The sequence below is a fragment of the Phyllostomus hastatus genome, unplaced genomic scaffold, assembly GCF_019186645.2.
Source record: "Phyllostomus hastatus isolate PE091 unplaced genomic scaffold, TTU_PhHast_1.1 phas_contig_58, whole genome shotgun sequence".
NCBI classification, from domain to species: domain Eukaryota; kingdom Metazoa; phylum Chordata; class Mammalia; order Chiroptera; family Phyllostomidae; genus Phyllostomus; species Phyllostomus hastatus.
In genome coordinates this window covers 55,344,623-55,361,047 of record NW_025333916.1, presented here as the reverse complement: position 1 = coordinate 55,361,047, position 16,425 = coordinate 55,344,623, and the positions used below count along the sequence as shown (strand labels likewise).

General features: G+C 42.3%; 1 protein-coding gene across 1 annotated transcript in view; it reads right to left on the bottom strand.

The window, feature by feature from the left end:
* SPEF2 (sperm flagellar 2) overlaps positions 1–16,425 on the bottom strand; it is a 138,573-nt gene that overhangs the window by 20,969 nt on the left and 101,179 nt on the right. The window contains exons 28-31 of the mRNA XM_045847804.1: positions 15,974–16,112; positions 13,648–13,877; positions 3,209–3,315; positions 2,342–2,524 (exon numbers count right to left, since the gene is read on the bottom strand). Of these exons, the coding sequence (XP_045703760.1) occupies positions 2,342–2,524; positions 3,209–3,315; positions 13,648–13,877; positions 15,974–16,112 (659 nt within the window). The remainder of the gene's footprint in view (positions 1–2,341; positions 2,525–3,208; positions 3,316–13,647; positions 13,878–15,973; positions 16,113–16,425) is intronic.

Below are 16,425 nucleotides of genomic sequence, written 5' to 3'. Positions count from 1 at the left end.
TACAAAATAAAGAGAAAAAAGCCCGGAAAAAAATGAGCTAAGCATCAGTGACCTGTAGGGCAATAAATATATGACTGGATTTGGAGAAGGCCGAAGGTGCAGAAAAAGTATTTGGCAAAAAAATTCTGAAAAATTTCCAAATTAAATAAAAACTAAAAACTCATAGTTGCAAGAAGCTCAGTGAACCCCAAGCAGAAAAAACTAGACTGAGGAACACAATAATCAAATTGCTGAAAACTAGTAACAGAGAGGAAATGATAAAAGAAGCCAGAGAGGAAATAAAGAGCAGAGATAGGATCCCTCCCTTCTCCTCCATAGTTCAGCCACTATCAACTCCACATCCAGTGGTTTCGAAGCACAGAAATCTTCCCTAGTCTTAAAACCAATGGCTCATTTTTATTAGTTTTCTAAATATAATATTTCATAAACTAGAAAACTGTTTCAAAATGTTTCACACATAAGAGGGCCACATTAAAAAGAAAAAAAATAACCCAATTGGAAACCAACTTATGATTTTTGAAAAGTCATCCATGAAAATGTTTACGATATGAAATGGTCAACGTGAACCTGTTAGCAGGGTTCAAATGGATAAAGCAAGGTTCAGTCCACCGCATCCTGCTTCACTGGGTAGTTAGCCTGTATGTCCCGAAAATATGGAAATGTCATTAGCATTCTCTTGCTGAAATATGGCCAAAGATTTTTTTCTTTCCCTTAGAAAATGAGTACTGCACTGTTTGAATCCTAGAACGTCTGACTCAGTAAGCCTACAATAAGCTGCATTCTCACCGACAGAAGATGAGTTGAGAGTTGAACATCAAAGAATCCTGCCCAAGTGTGACTAAACACGCACGCACCACAGAGGCAGCCTACAGCAGCTGCAGGAGGGATGGGAGCACGGGGCATGTGGGCTTTTATGCTCGCGTGGCTTAGATGAGGCATGCAGCCCAGCTGACTTCACAAACCTTGTATCTCATTCCATTTTAGAAGCTGGGGAAATCAGCCCACTCTTATGTGGCTGTTGTGGTGAACTTGCAATTAGTAAAAAAAAAGGTAAAAGAAAAGAAAGAAAACAGACAGACAAAATAAAAAGCAGAGTAGAGAGGCTTTTTCTCTCACAAAGCTTCATCTCGGCAATGTAGTTATTTTATTGTTCTAATGTGGCATTTTCAATAAATCTTACGAAATGTTGCCCTAGAAGCTGTTTTGACTTTTTCCATAAAATAATATATTTTTTTTCTTTTTGTGAGCTGGTGAGTGTTGGAAATCTGTGAAAGTTCTGATGTGGGATGGTCAAGCGTGCCTCTGTAAACGGCCTGCTGGTCTTGGGGCTCCCGAGGAGTGGGAAGTGCGGGGAACTGTGAGAAAGAGGGGAGCGCAGAGCTCAGAAATCAACTGCCCCCAAAACATAGGGGGTGCCCAAGGAAGTATTTCTGAGTTTCGATTAAAAGCAGCAGCCCAGCTTTCTCTAAGAAAGTCACACCTTTAGTAAGGGAACTTTCTGGTGTTGGTGCAGCACTTTGGTGAAAAACACTAACACCCTTTGTTTGGTTCATGTTTGTGAAAAAGGATGTTTAAATCAATATCCTGTGTTAATTGGCACATACTGTAAATAGTGAAGGCTGGTAATTGCCCAATGACCACTGTTTAAAGTCTTAAGCCAATGATGAAAACAGAGTAAGTTTGGCTTTGCTGTTTTGTTTTTAAACAAAATCATCTTTACAAGTTGTAAGTCCAGGACAGTGATAGAAGTCATAAACTGCCCCTCTTGGGAGATAAATCAGAGCCTAGTCAGCTGAACACTTTTTTGATCATCCATGAAGGAACCTTCTCAACGTGTAAGTGCTATTTCCTCTGGCTCAGCTGTGTGAGTGTGAGCACCTCAGGCCGGGCGATGAGCACTCCATCCAATAATTATGGAAGGAAAAAGAGAAGCCAGAGGGGCATGAGCTTTCAGTGCTGGCCTACATTTGAGATGCGGGCAGCTAGAGGGTAACGCCCTATTTCAGAATGGGCACCCCATACCTGTGTCTGTCTTTTGTGTCTACCAGCACTGTGAAACGGTGAGCAAGAGGATGAATTCAATTCATGGACACAAAATAAGCAATACAAGCCCTTCCTAGTTAGGAGATTTCATGCTCATTCCTTCCTTACTCAAATTTCTCAAAAATGAGTTGTTTTTTCTTATCTTCATTTCCTAGAGGCCTCATCATTTCCCCAGTCCTCTGTGGTCTAGATTCTGTTCTCTACCAGGATTGCTCTGGTAAAGGTCACCAGTTAGATTCTCTTTACTTCTTAGGCCCAAAGTAGTCTGGTCTTCGTGCCACTCGGTGTTGATAGCCACCTGCATGTACTGCTGGAAGGTGATGGTGCCCGACTGCTCCTCATCCACATCCTTGAACCTCTGCAGGGTCTCCAGGAGCTCCTCCTCCAGGGCGATGGGCCAAGGCAGCGAAGCCACTAACAAGAACTTCCGCCAGTCCACGAAATCTGAGTTTACTGTCAGTAAAGACGTTAGCTCCTGCAACTGGGAGAAAACAGGAAATGCCATTGGAATGATTGTATGACTCTATTGGGAAGCTCTTCGCTCATGTTTCTCAGGAAGAGATTATTCACATGAAGAAAGCAGGATCCCAGGCTGGTGATTAAGCTGGTTGTGACTTACGTTCCAACCACTCTACACCAGGCAGTCCCTGGGACATGTTTCACCTTCCACCTCTTTGACATTTGTGCTTCTGCTCACTGTTACCCAGGGAATTTACACCACCGGTGTCTCCAGTCCACTTTGCACATTGTCAACAGGGGAGGGATAAAAGTGACAGTGGTGGTCATGGAAGGGCCCCACCGCCCTGCTGGTAGGGAAATACTCTTTAACCACTTTGTTTTCTGATCCAGTCTAAAGAAACAGAACATGATGAAAAGCAAGAACTGCCAGAATCATCTACTTTTACTACTGAGGATCATTCCATCAGGCAGCAATAGATGCAAACTCATGGGCTGAGCTTCCTGGTCACTGACTGATGGCATCTTCCCTCATTCTTCCAATCCTGAGCATGCGTCTAAAGTGCAAGTTCATTCATTCAATCATTCAGTTTTTATTGGTTAACGACAAAATGTCAGCTACTGTGCAAGTACTGGTTATTTTAAAACTATTGACTTGATCAAATAAAAATTCTCAAAGCTTTAAATCCCAAACAAAATCGATACCTACTTCAGGTCGAGTGAGGTGCATCCAACTACTAGGAAGATGGTTTGTTCCGAGGTTCAGGGTCACCAAGTCAAGAAGAATGTCAGTGAACGCTTTATTTCCTATTATGCCTATAATCCAATGAAAACTATTTTTTAATTACATGACAGAGAATCATGTTATTAACATTATTTAAAGCAGTAATCCTTAGCAAAGCAGAAGACATTCTGAAAATATGAAAACAAAAATCAATTTCCTGATGCTGTCTCATTATTTTTTCTTAGCTAAGTCAAAATGTCTTATTTGGCTGAGTAATATGTTATTATAGATTGAGCAAATTACTGAGACTTCATATTTTAGTTTAGAGTATTTTTTGACCTTTTACTCAGAATCAGTTGAACTTTAAAAAATATTCTAAGCTTTCCTATTATGCAGTAGGGCACAAGAATAAAACATTTTGGTAAATATAGGATAAAGGTGTTTCAGAAGCATGCACAGCACTAGAGTGATCAAGGTAACACCTTTATCCTCATTTTACTCTGTAGATCAGAATATATTGGTTTTTATAAGTGTAGGGAAATTTGAATTGTTTATTATTGGATTGGAAGAGTTAATTTAATCATGCAATTGGCTCACTATTCCAAAATATTATATAAAAGATTACTAACCTTTTAAATGTTTTACTCTTATATACTAATCTATTTTACCTTGTCCAACAGAGCTATCTGCTGAGCCTGTTTCTCATTTCAAATTGCATGCACATGCATTTAAAAAGAAATAGGAAAGCAAAATAAATGAATCTGCTTTAAACTTGTCTAATTCCCATAGCAGAGGTACCTTGAGCCAGAAGAGACTCCTACACATATCGAGTATCTTTCAGGTCCAGAGTATACGGCTATTCTTCTTTGTTTAGAAATACAAACAGTGAAAAACATACACGTAGCATCTCCAATTTTTCTTTTTACATCTAAATCTTTAGCATTTATAAAAGTCCAAAATAAACTTCATCATTTTCTCTAACCTTTAGGAACATGCAATAATCCTTTTAAAATTTCAGTGGTTTAAGCCAAACCAAATATACAATTTTGAGATTTGGAAGGTAACTTTCTTCGTAGCAAGGCAGAATATCTGTTTCTTTGATATGACTGGCCACACAGATGTTTGTTCAGAAATAAATTCTTTACCCTTTTTGATCAAACCTGAGTATTCAATTTTATAGAAATGAGAATATTTTCTGAGGTAGTATAATTTTCAGAGATAAGTTAGAAATAAATCATTCATGTTTCTCAATATGAAACCATAAGTAAGCTCTTTCGAAACCATGAAGAGGCTGAAAGTATTGAAAAATGTTGGTAGATGTATAAATTTTTTTCTTCTCTAATAACCATGGTACAAGCAAAGTGTTGTAAGACAATATTTTCAATTACATAGGAGTTGTTTACCTGTGAACATTAGTGTGAAATGTAAAAACTATTATAATATTTGACCTGTTACTTAAATAAACAAGGTATATAGTGATATGATTTTTACATATAACTCTCAGAAAGATGACATCAAAATAACACCATTGCTTAGAAATATACACCTCTCACCCAAAGACTTTGAAAGAACATGTAAATATAGAAGTAGAATTAGAAAGTTACTGGAAAACCAACTTTTGGACTTTTGCTTTGTATGCCTGGAAGATACCAAATGCCTTTTGCATTTGATGTGAAGACTGTCGACTGTTTTACTTTTAAGTTTCAGGCTTTTGAAAAATTTTTTTTTCGTTTCTGCTATGTTGAATGATGAAGTCAACATCTGTCATATTACTAATCACTTTCATGATGGCTTTCTGAGTTTGATGAACAATCTGAATTAGATCTTGCCTCACTGCTTGAAGATGGTGTTCTTGTACTCCATAAATGGATAGCTTTCCTGGGGTCAAAGTTGTTAATGTCTGGAGAATTCAGCTGAATGATCAGGAGATCTGACAAGCTCTCACTCAGCCTTGACCTTGGCATGCATTTGTGACTTGGTGAGTTGTAGCTGTCTAAAGCCCCTCCCCACCTCCACTGAACTTGCAGGGAGGGTCAGCACGAGGTCCATTAGCATCAGAATATTTGGATACTTGTGTAAACAAACTGAATTCACAAAATCCCATGTCAGTCTGCGGATGTTCTGAAATCTAGGAGGGAAAGTGAAAAATGTAAAAGATCGAGATGCCCAACTTTTACCCAATATTTATAGATATCAACTAGTTTACTGATGCTCACCTGTCATAAATCTCTGATTTCAACATGCTCCACTCAGTGACCACTTCATCGATTTGCACATTGGCGGCTTCCAAGACTGGTTTATAATGTGCAGTCAGGATAGACACCTCCTTTCCTCCAAAATCTGCCATCAACATACAAACGAATAGTCACATATATTTTAAAAAGCACTCAAAGAACTGTCAGTTCAGAGTGAGTGCATATAGGTTACCCTCTTTCTTCTTTGTGGGCCACGACTTAAAGCTCCCGATCACGGTTGCCTTCACCACATCGTGGCTGGCATCTCTGAAACAGCCTTGCAGCCTCTCGATGAGACGTGTTAAAACCATGCTTCTCACATCAGAAATGCTTCCCTTGTCTTTGAGGCAGTTACCGTGAAATTGCGTGACCGAATCCAGCCTGCGTTCTTTGGGCCCTGGTCTGGGGAGAAACAAAATCCGCTCAAGTAAAGCCTTCACTGAAAAAGCACCTGGAATATGGTCTCCCAATTCCCTTGGCTCATCCGGCTGCTCACCTTGTCTGATACATTCTGAGCATTTCCAGCGTTGACGTTAAGGTAGCAAATACATCTGCCATGGAAGAACTGCTGTTTTGGCTGACGTGGGACAGAAGGCTAAGCACGTGGATGACGTCCGCCAGGAAGTGAACAAATCTGACGACGTCTGCTCGCAGAAGGATCTCGAGCAGTCCTTCGGCTTTCCGACGACTGGTGTCACTCCTGCCCTCGCCCGTCTGCAACGCAGGTTGGGAGTAAAAGAGTGGTCTATCTTCTCAAAGGTATCATTTCGAAATGCTCAACAAAAATACTTTCCACTAGTCTGAAAAACTACAACAGGGCTGTATTCCAAAATTACTCACTGAACGCAGTTGCTGGACAACGGCAGGGTATGCCCTGAAGAAGCTCTGGAGGGCCGCCCGCAGTCTCTGCAGCCAGGTCCCGCCTCCCGCTCCAGCGGGCGCCGTAGGGCGCAGGCGCGGGCCTTGGCACCCGGAGGTCGGAGAGCGCTTCCGGGGCGAAGAGCTGCGGGAGCAGCGCTGGACGCCGCCAAGGGCGTCCCTGACGTCGGCGTACAGGGGAACGCTCTGGAACACCGCCTTGTAAGATAGTTCCAGGTGGTGTGCAAAGCAATACGTGGTCAGCACGCGGGGCTGGATTTCTCTCACAAGCAGGGCCAGCCCGCTGCTCTCTGCCTCTGAGCCAGGGGCACCGGCCCGTCCAAAGCCAACCAGTTTCTCCGCCCAGCCTTGGTCCGACAGCCCGAGCCGAAGATTTCTCTCTAGAGTTTTCTCAATGGCGATTTTGACAGGCAGAGGATCCTTCCCGTCCGCCGTCTGTACCCCGACGAGCTGGCAATGCACTTTTCCCGCGTGTGCGAACTGCACGTAGACGAGTTCGGCTTTCTCCATCGCCCCGGCGGAGAGCCCGTCGCTGATGACGGAGAAAAACGGACTTTTCTCCAGCTTCTCCCTCAGATTTCTCCGCTCTGCTTCGGCAATGAAATACGTAAAGGTTCTTGCTGATTTTTGCGTCCTGAATACGGGGCCGATATCGACACCCTTCATGTCATCCAGCTCGCACATCCAGATAAAATCCCTGAGCGGACGTCCCGTCTTGGCCAGAGCGTGGCACGATCTGAACAAGTGCTCGACCCTCCCGAGGGTGACTTTGCCCAGGGCCCTCACCGTCAGCTCCGAGGAGGGCCCGTTCGCCGGGGAACCCCTCGCGGCTTCCATCAGCGAAGCCCGGGCGTGCGCCTCGCTGAGCTGGTGCGCGCGGAGGGACTCGGCGCTGAAGCTGTCGGTGCCGCGAGAGAGGCTCGCGGGACGCCCCCTGGACGTCACTCCGTGCTGGCGACACAGGCCGCAGAACATGAGGTTGCGCGTCTCGTCGTACACGAGCCATGGGAACTTTTTCAGCCAGATTTTCAGAAACTGGTTGTTCCTCTTTGGAAGGTAATGGTCAAGGGAACGTGCTTTTTTCTGCTTTGCGGTGACCCGACTCATGCGGTCTGGAGAGTCCCTGCCTTGAAAATAACTCCACATTGTTACTTTAAGTACTCATCAGTGTCTACCCTCAGTTTAGCTTAATGGCTGCTCCCCACAGTTGCTCATTATTTCTGGAAAAGTTCCTAGCGAGTGCTTACTACTTACCAGGCATTCTGGTTAGTGTTTTCAATGGTTTATATAATGTAATCCTTACAATACAGAATCCTTACTTTATGGTGAATAAAATGGGCTGATTAACTATTATCACCACTTTATGGGTAAAAGAACTAGGTAACAGAGGTTAATTAGTTTGCCCAGTGTCACCGTGCTCGTAAGTGGTGGAGTTGGGGTTCACTAGCAGACCTCCTACTCCACAGCCCCCCATGTTTACGGACTTCCTTATTTTGGGTTGCTCATAAGGGTAAAGGGGGCTATGGTCTTCTTTGCTCTAGACCTCATTTCTCCATGCATTCCAGGACACCGTTTTTGCTGTTCTTTCCTTCCCGTGGCGAGGTAGAAGAGCAACGGGGCACGCACAGCAGTTTGTCTGCAAGAGTTGCCTTGGACGTCCCTCCACGCCAGGCCCTGCTCCCTCCCGCAGCGGGAGAGCCAGCCTGTTGCAGAAAGGGCGTCAGGCTGTGAGACCCGTTCCAGGCAGTTTGTAAAACAGCTGCGCTTCGTGCCTCATCTTCTTTCCCCCAAAGGTCTAACTTGTGACATGTGATTATTTGTCAGAGAGGGGACTGTATACTTACCTGGACGGAAGGAGAAAAAATTAGAATTGCACAAAACCAAGTCCTATAATACCACCCTCCCTCTGAAGGCAGAGAGCCTAGAGCACATACCAACCTCCCTCCCACAAGTTCTGTGACACTGTCGATCGTCCCGTGGCCCCGCTTTATGGTGCCATGGGAGGCTGGGACGTGTGCGTGTGTGACGCTACATACCAGCACCTCCTGTGGATGTGCACACGCAGGGCATCATTTCATCTCACCGCTCAGGGTCCTCAGCTTTGACTCCTTGACTAGATTTTAAATTCTTCCGAGTGAGACAGAAGCATTTGCTTCCTGTGTGTCTACAATGTCTAGAGGGGCGCCAAACACTTGGTAGGTATTTAAGAATAAGTCTCCGTTCCTAATTGGTTTTCTCAATCTCATGTTTTCTAATGTCTTTTAAGTGAAAGCCTTTGACATTAGTCAGTCTGCCTCTGCCCTTCCTGACCTATTTGTATCTAACTTCTATTTTGCCTTTTAATCAGTCTTTTTGCAGTTATTGTTATAACAGGACCCTTTTTGCCCCAGATTCTAACGATTGCTGTTTTCATTTAAAATGAGTCTCCTTCCCTGGAGCTGACACCTCCTCTGCCTTTGGTCTCTCACCTGCACATCGGCTTCCTGGTCCCCACATAGGCCGTCAGCCCCAGGGGCTGCCGGCTGTGTACACGCGAATGTTGGTGCAGACGTGAGTGAAAGAATGAATGAAAAAAGAAGTCTCTTGTTGCTAAAGCAAAGGACTTGAACTTTCACTAATGAGTTAGTTCACTTTGATGATTTTAGTTGTGTGGAAAGATTTTTCAAAGGGTGTTATCTTGAATTTTGAGCTCATACGTTCACTTGCTCAACATAAATTCTCTGGTTTCGTGAGATTATGTTTCTTCCTGAAGACATACCTGAACCTCTCTGCCCACACTTTTACCAGGTCCAAAGGCTTCTAGATTTACTATTGCATTTCCGTGATATGAATCTGATCTAGCGGAAGGAGTTCACCCACGGAGGGAACTATAAGGCACATGGGGCCCACACTCCTTCTTACTGTGATCCTTAGATTCCGCCACCTTGACGAGATATTTCTGTTAATAAATAACATCAGTTCTCCTTTTATCACACCTTTTCTAATAAATCTTTCCTTATTTCTTGATTTGTGTACATGTCAGACAAATTTAATCACTTTTCAAATCAAAATATGGGGCTTAATTACTGGCAAATATATACTCTCATATTTTTATAATTTTTTTCAGAGACACTGAGCCTACACAAAGCCACAGAACTTTCTAGTCACTCCTTACAGACAACAAGCCAGACACCCTTCCTCTTGCCTCGCAGGTAGCTGAGGCGTTGTAGCTGGAGTAGCATCTGCTGCTCTCTCATAGTCTCCTCTCTCTAGTCCACCCTCCACATCCCTTGGCTCTATACATCTTTCACAACCCTCTCTTGCGTGTCCTGTGCAAGCCACTTGAGACTTTGTGACTTCACCACAACCTCTTTGTGGTCTTCACCTCCTGCCTCTTGCCCCAGCTGCTGTTTGCCGTTCCCTAAATATGTCATGCCACCTCAAAAATACCGATGTCTACCCCATTTCCCCTGTGCTTGGAATGCCCTGCCCCGACTCCTTCCTCTTCCTGGAAGCTTCTGTCTAAATCCTACAACCTAACCCTTATGCTGACCCACACAGGCAGCGATAACTACATTTGAATTTCTCATTTGAATTTCTGTAAAAACCGTGTAGCTGAATGATCTAGCTTAGCCACTACAGCCTAGAGTTCTGCATCTGTGCCGTCTGCCTCTGAGACCCTTCACTGCTTCTAAGGGCCTCCAAGACAGGGCTGCAGAAGAGCCCTTTGTCAGTTTTCATAACAGTGTTACAGGCCTTGAACAACTACATGCTGCCTCTCTTGAAGCAGTGAGGTCACAGAATCAGCTGGACTGGGTTCTTTCCAGATGGCCTCTCTGCAGAAGCCCGAATAGCTGTGAACTACCTGCATCTCCCCAGGCATTGCGTGGAGTACGAACGGGCTTATAAGAAAAAGGAGTGCTTAGGGTTTGAGTGGGGATGGAGGAACATTGCAAAAGCATTCTAATCTCTCCAGGCTCCAAATAGCTTCCTTGGAGAAGGGCCATCTTCCTCATGTGCTTGGCACTTACTGTTTGTAGACAAGATGTACCTACCCAGAGCTTACACGATGAGTGTTTTTGTTTGGGAAGTATGGGATGGATTAGTTCTACCTAGTGGTACATTTTTTTTTTCTGGAAGTGTTCTAGGGTGGTGATGCAAGTGTTATTAGGGTATGTGTACCTACAGGATGCTGAGCTAACATGTTGGACGATAATAAGAATAGCTAACATTAATATTTTATAATGCTATATATTTTCTAATAATATATCGCTGTTATCATGGGATTAAGTAATAACAGCTTATATTACACTTAATTTGTACATTCCATGTACCAGACACTTTCTAAGCACTTTCTGTATATTGTTATTTTAATACAACAACCTCATTAGTTTCCCCACTTTACAGATGAGGACAGTGAGATAGAGAGGTTAAATGACTTGCCCAAGATCATACTGCTGTCATTTGACAAGAAGTAGATTTGGAGGGAGCTGCCTGACTCTTCTTATCCACGGATGAGTCGTCTTACCCCTCCAGCCATGGGTAAGAAGTGAATTACCATGGAAACGCTAGCATGGGGCTTGACGCATGGCTTCTGATGCCATACCAGGACTGGCTACTGTTATAATTTAAAAAATACTCTCGAAGTCCCTTCTCTGCTGGGAGGGTGCTTGTGGGAATGACTCCTGAGATAGCTGATGGAGCGAATGTTTTGCTGAGTCAGTGGTTGCCTCTTACTTAAGCTCCTCTTAACATTCTAAAGTATTAATTTTCACTAGGCAGCAAAAACAAAATGCTAGCACAGCAAGCTGTTTTGTTGTACTTTTGCATGACCTTGTGTGGTTATCACACATATGGTCATTTTCCCCCAGCATATTTGTAACAATCATATCAAGAAATGGTACTTTATGTCTAATTATAGCTTTACCAAAAGAGATTTAGAATCATCATAAGCAGCAGAATTTGACCAGAAAAGAATGTTGCATATAAGCATTATAGTATATGGTGCATTTTCAATTTTCCATTATCTTCAGTAAGAGTTGTTCTAATGAAGGCTTTCCATTTTCAAGTAGATTGGCTAATACTCAGCAGAAAACTCCTAAATTCTTGCCATTTCTGTCCTGACAGCACCTATTTGCAAGTACTTAAAATAGCCTGACACTCTTTTTAATCAAAGATCATCTATAATTTTATTTATGTAAAAAATTAAAAGTTATAAATTGTAACTTAATAATATTAATGCTATTTACAAATTGGTTAAAAGGTGTTACTGCAGACTTAGTAACATAAAGACCATCACACGCAAATATGTGTGCTTGTTTCCTAGGAAAAAGTCCACCTGTCCATCTTATTTTAATATAGTTTAGTGACCTTGAAGTTCTCATTTCAAATATCATAGGTTGCATTAGCATGTATGAAATAGTATAAGGAAATTCTCATCTTTTTTTAACTTAGAAATAATAGCAATTTTCAAGTTCAAGCAGGAAGTTCTGTCAGGTCACATGTTTAGAAAGGTCCCACTTTCTGCCAATGGCTCCATAGTGTCAGAACTGTTACCACTTCAGCTAAGATCACCCTTTGATATTGTCGAGTTCCAGGGTAGACACAATGAAAGGTGTCATAAAGGCTTGTTTTCCAGTTCTTGGAAAGAATATGACAAAAGACTTCACTTAACAGATAGAGACCTGTGTATCACTTAAGGCAGTGAGCAACAACCACAGAAATGTGGAAGAAAGATGAAAGTCCGAGGATGCTTTTGGGGGCCTGGTGAGGTGGGGAGAGGAGTGAGTGGTAATTACTGGACTTGCTCGGGGAGGGCCATGTCGACCTTTGCAGCCTGACTCCAAAGATGTCACAAGAGACCCTCTAATTCTATCACTCCGGGATGCAGAAAATGGAATGACTATTGGTTTGCCTTCCCTTTATAACATTAGCATAAATAATAACAGTGAATATTACTCCTATTGGTAGGCTACCCAAATGCTGAGCTAAGTATTTCACATGTACGTAGAAGCAACACGTGCAATAGATATTTTTTCAAGTGTCCTGAGTTAAGGATACAGAAAAGGGTTTCAACTGCTTGCCCGTAGACAGTAACTCATTTTGAACCACCAAGCTCCTCAAGTCCCACAGTATGACATAGCCCTGGAAATTCTGCATTAATGACAACTGACATTCTTAAGTCTGGGTTATTATGTCCTCAGCTGGGGTGGGTGGAGCTGGTTCCCCAACAGAGGGGCCTCCTTGTCTGCTCACCTGCAGTTCGTGTGGCTGGGGAAGGAGAAGCAGAGCCGGCTCCCAACCTTTCCCGGAACACCTGAACTCATGCCTCATATCCATTCGTTTCCTAGCGGCTCTGCCCCGACTTTAAATATCCTCTGTGTCCTTGCCATCAAATCTTTGCTCCCTTCAGATCCTCCCCGCAAAGTGCTGTTTCACAAAACTTTCCCTGACCAACCTCACTGCACGTTGTCTCTTTGCTTTGCACTCTTGAGCACTTTTTATAAAGTTCATCTTCTGTTCTACAATGAACTTAAATAGACGTTTAGATTTTCTTCTTTTTTTGTTTGCCTTTTCAAATTTCACTTAAAGTCCCCAGGGCAATTGGTTTTCCTTTTATGTCGACTTTTTAAAAAAATATAACTCCCTCCCTCCCTTCTTCCTTGTCTTTCTCCTCCCTTCCTTCCTCTTTCTACCATACTTTGAAAGCTGTTGTGTTCTACTATACTCTGAAAATAAGATGAATGTTTTCATTGATATCTTTTAGTCCCAAGGGCCTCTAGAGTTATCTTCTAAGACATACACATGTCAAGTTATAGCTGCTATTATTTATTTTCAACTTTTAGCTGAAATACAAACTCTGGGTCTGAGGTTGGCTCCAGGAGTGTATTATGGCTATCATCATGACTACAAAGGTCCCTTCTGGAAGAGATTAACAGTGGTTGACAATTTTCAAAATCCACTTCCACAAACTCATAACCCCAATACAAAGCTTTACCTGGAAGTAGGCACGAAGGCTGTCTCTCCATTGCCAGATGGAGCACTGCTCAAACGCACTGGCTTGCCAGCCAGGCGTATGGGAGGCAGGGGAGGAGAATTACCAGGAGTGAGGATCACCATGCGGCCAAGGGGTTAGCCCCTGTTTTTTTTCTCCTGTTAGTTTAACTCAGATCTGGGTTCTATGAAGCAAGTGTAAGATAAACTAGAAGAAGGCAGGGGATCATTTTAGGGTCATGTCATCCCAGGGGGCTGATTGTATTTGTGGGCAGGTGATTGTCCTCCTGGTTAGTCTTGACATCTGGGGGCTCTTTTCATAACAATTGTTGGTCTTACCTTTAGGTGCTATTTCTAAGAACTGGTCTCGGAAATTGTCGAGCTGCTCGATGGTCAGGGTGCCATTCTCTTCCTTTTCCACAGGCGGAGGGCGTATCGGAGGAGGGGGGTCTGGAAAGACTTTGATGTCGCCATTGATGAAGAAGTCTTCTTGGTCCAAGTAAAGTTCATTCTGGATTTTTGTAGACGTTTCAATGTGATAGCGAGCTACCTCCATTAACTTTTCCACACTGAAAGTGATAAAAGAAAGAGGGTTATCCCCACTGAAGACACTATTACGTTAACACTGTTTGCTTATTAGATAGATACACAAAGTTAACACATTATATATCTAAGTTAGATGATTTAGCATGCATGTTTAAAATTCTCCTTTCTCCTGAAATCCATTTATAAAAAGGCAGAGTATTAATAAATAAATGGAGATTAGAATCAAAACACATGCTCGTTATAGAGCTCATAGCCACACATTTTATACAAAGCTAAACAAGAAGATACTTCATTAAATATGGTTGTATTTATATTAGAACATACTTTATTACATAAGCAAGATTATGTCTAGATACGCCGTGTCCAGCAGAAGTAATGCCTGCTTGAGTGTGGCTGGTAGGGTAATAATATGGGTGTAATAATTTATAGTTTTAATTTTGAACATTTTACCTGAAGTGTCATATGGGGTGCTCGAGTATGAAATTGTTATGTTACAGAATTACATGCTTATGATTTTGTATGAAAAAGGACATTATTTGTGCTAGACTCTGTATTTTATTGTAAGTATGAACCAAAATATCATTATATTCCTGAAAAAACCCTATAACATATGACTGTTAGAATAACGCACTTATTTGGAATCAGGATAAATTATAAAATGAATGAAACTTCTACAAGCACATGTAAACTTAGTATCAGCAGCAGTAGGTAGGGACCACTGTGCGCAGTGGACGAGCCCTGGACACCGTGCTCTGTCTCAGGACACTCTCTAGCCACAGGTCCTCGGCACGTTACTTGACTTCGCTGAGAGTCCTTATCTCTGCAATGGGGCCAATCACACAGAGCTCCATACCCTATGGCTACTAAGGTGAAATCACCTAGGGCATGAATTTAAATTGTACTAGGGATTATAATTTTGGCTCTAATTAATGGCCATTTTAAAGGCCAGAGAAGTTTTATAGACATGCACAATATCACTGTATTACTGGAAGGATCTTGTTTGTAGCTTGCAACAAAGATTGAACATGGAAAAAATTGCATATTTAATGTGCTGTTACCTAAGTTGGGAATACCAAAATATTCATGCACTAACAATTTAAAAAATTGTATGACTTGCTTTCTTTCAAAAGACACTCTTCAGTTCAGCTCCAGCACGCAACTTCCAAACTTTCAGTAAACGTTCATTGTGAACTGGAGTCTATCAGAACCTAGATCTAGTAGAAGCGCGTGAAGTGCCCTGGTTGGAGTGTTTCCTGTCCCAGACGAAGTGGATCGGGCTCACCGCTAACGTGTGCGCGATGTGGAGCCCGGTCTCCCGGACAGTCAGGCCTCCGGAGTCTCACTTGAAGGCTATTTCCACTCTACTGAGATGCTTCTTTACTCCTTTGAGGGGAGAACTAGGAGGATGAGCCCCACTGCCCCTTGCGAGCAGTGGGGGTTGGAAAGCTTCTGGAACCCAACAGAAAAATGGCACAGGGCCTTGTCACCCCTCAGAGGGGTCCATGTGACTGGTGGGTGTCACGGCTTCTCACTTTGCCATTAGTTGGCCCTGACTGGTAATACATCTGGCATTAGACAGATATGGAGCATTATCTCACTTCTGAAAAATATTTAAAAGTACCTATCATCTTACCTTGTAAATGAAGGTCTTCATTGAGTAGTGTGAAAACCAAACTCTTAAATAATATACAAGACTGGATATTGCAATACAATCTTTTGAAACATGATTTACCATTGAAAAGGGCCAATACAAAGGTACACATGATTTCCTAAAAGGTCAACATTTCTATTTGTAAAGGTAATTTGCATTTGTACACACTTTAAAAATCTTTGCCAGCTTTGGTTTTCAGGAAATACCGAAGTATATTTTTATTTTTATTCTCACAGGATGATATGCTTATTGATTTTTTTTCTAGACAGAGGGGAAAGGTGGGAGAAAGAGAAGGAGAGAAACACCTATCCTTGCCTCTTGCATGCACCCCAACTGGGGACTGAACCCACAACCCAGGTACCAGAAATCAAATCCACAATCTTTCAGTTCACAGGAATTTACTCCAACCCACTAAGCCACACCAGCCAGAGTCAAAGTACATTTTTAACAAGTCAGGCAGTACTTTACCTGGCCATTTCACGCAAGTACCTCTCACCGAGCCACTTTTCCATGAGTTTGTATACATTAACTACCTTTGTTACTAAATCTTCAATGGCAGCCAATGCTTTTGTCTTTATCAATTCAAGTCGGAACTGTGTGGCTATTTCTATTTAAAAAGAGAAATAAAGATTTTAAAAAATGTATTATGCACACATGCATTTTTCTGATGAACTGAATTTAATTTTGAACCAATCATCCTCCCATCTGTGAAGCTTTAGGCACACATTTAATCTGTAAAGATGGATGAGTAATATCCATCTCATTGAGAAGCAAACGAAATGTGTGGTAGAGTCATTTGATAATTTAAACCAAAACTGTAGTTAAACCTTACACTTATTGCACTTTATGGGAATATGCTCTTTGATAAATTGGAATGAAAAAACACAAATAGGTAATTTCCTAATTTCAAAAGGGAGGAG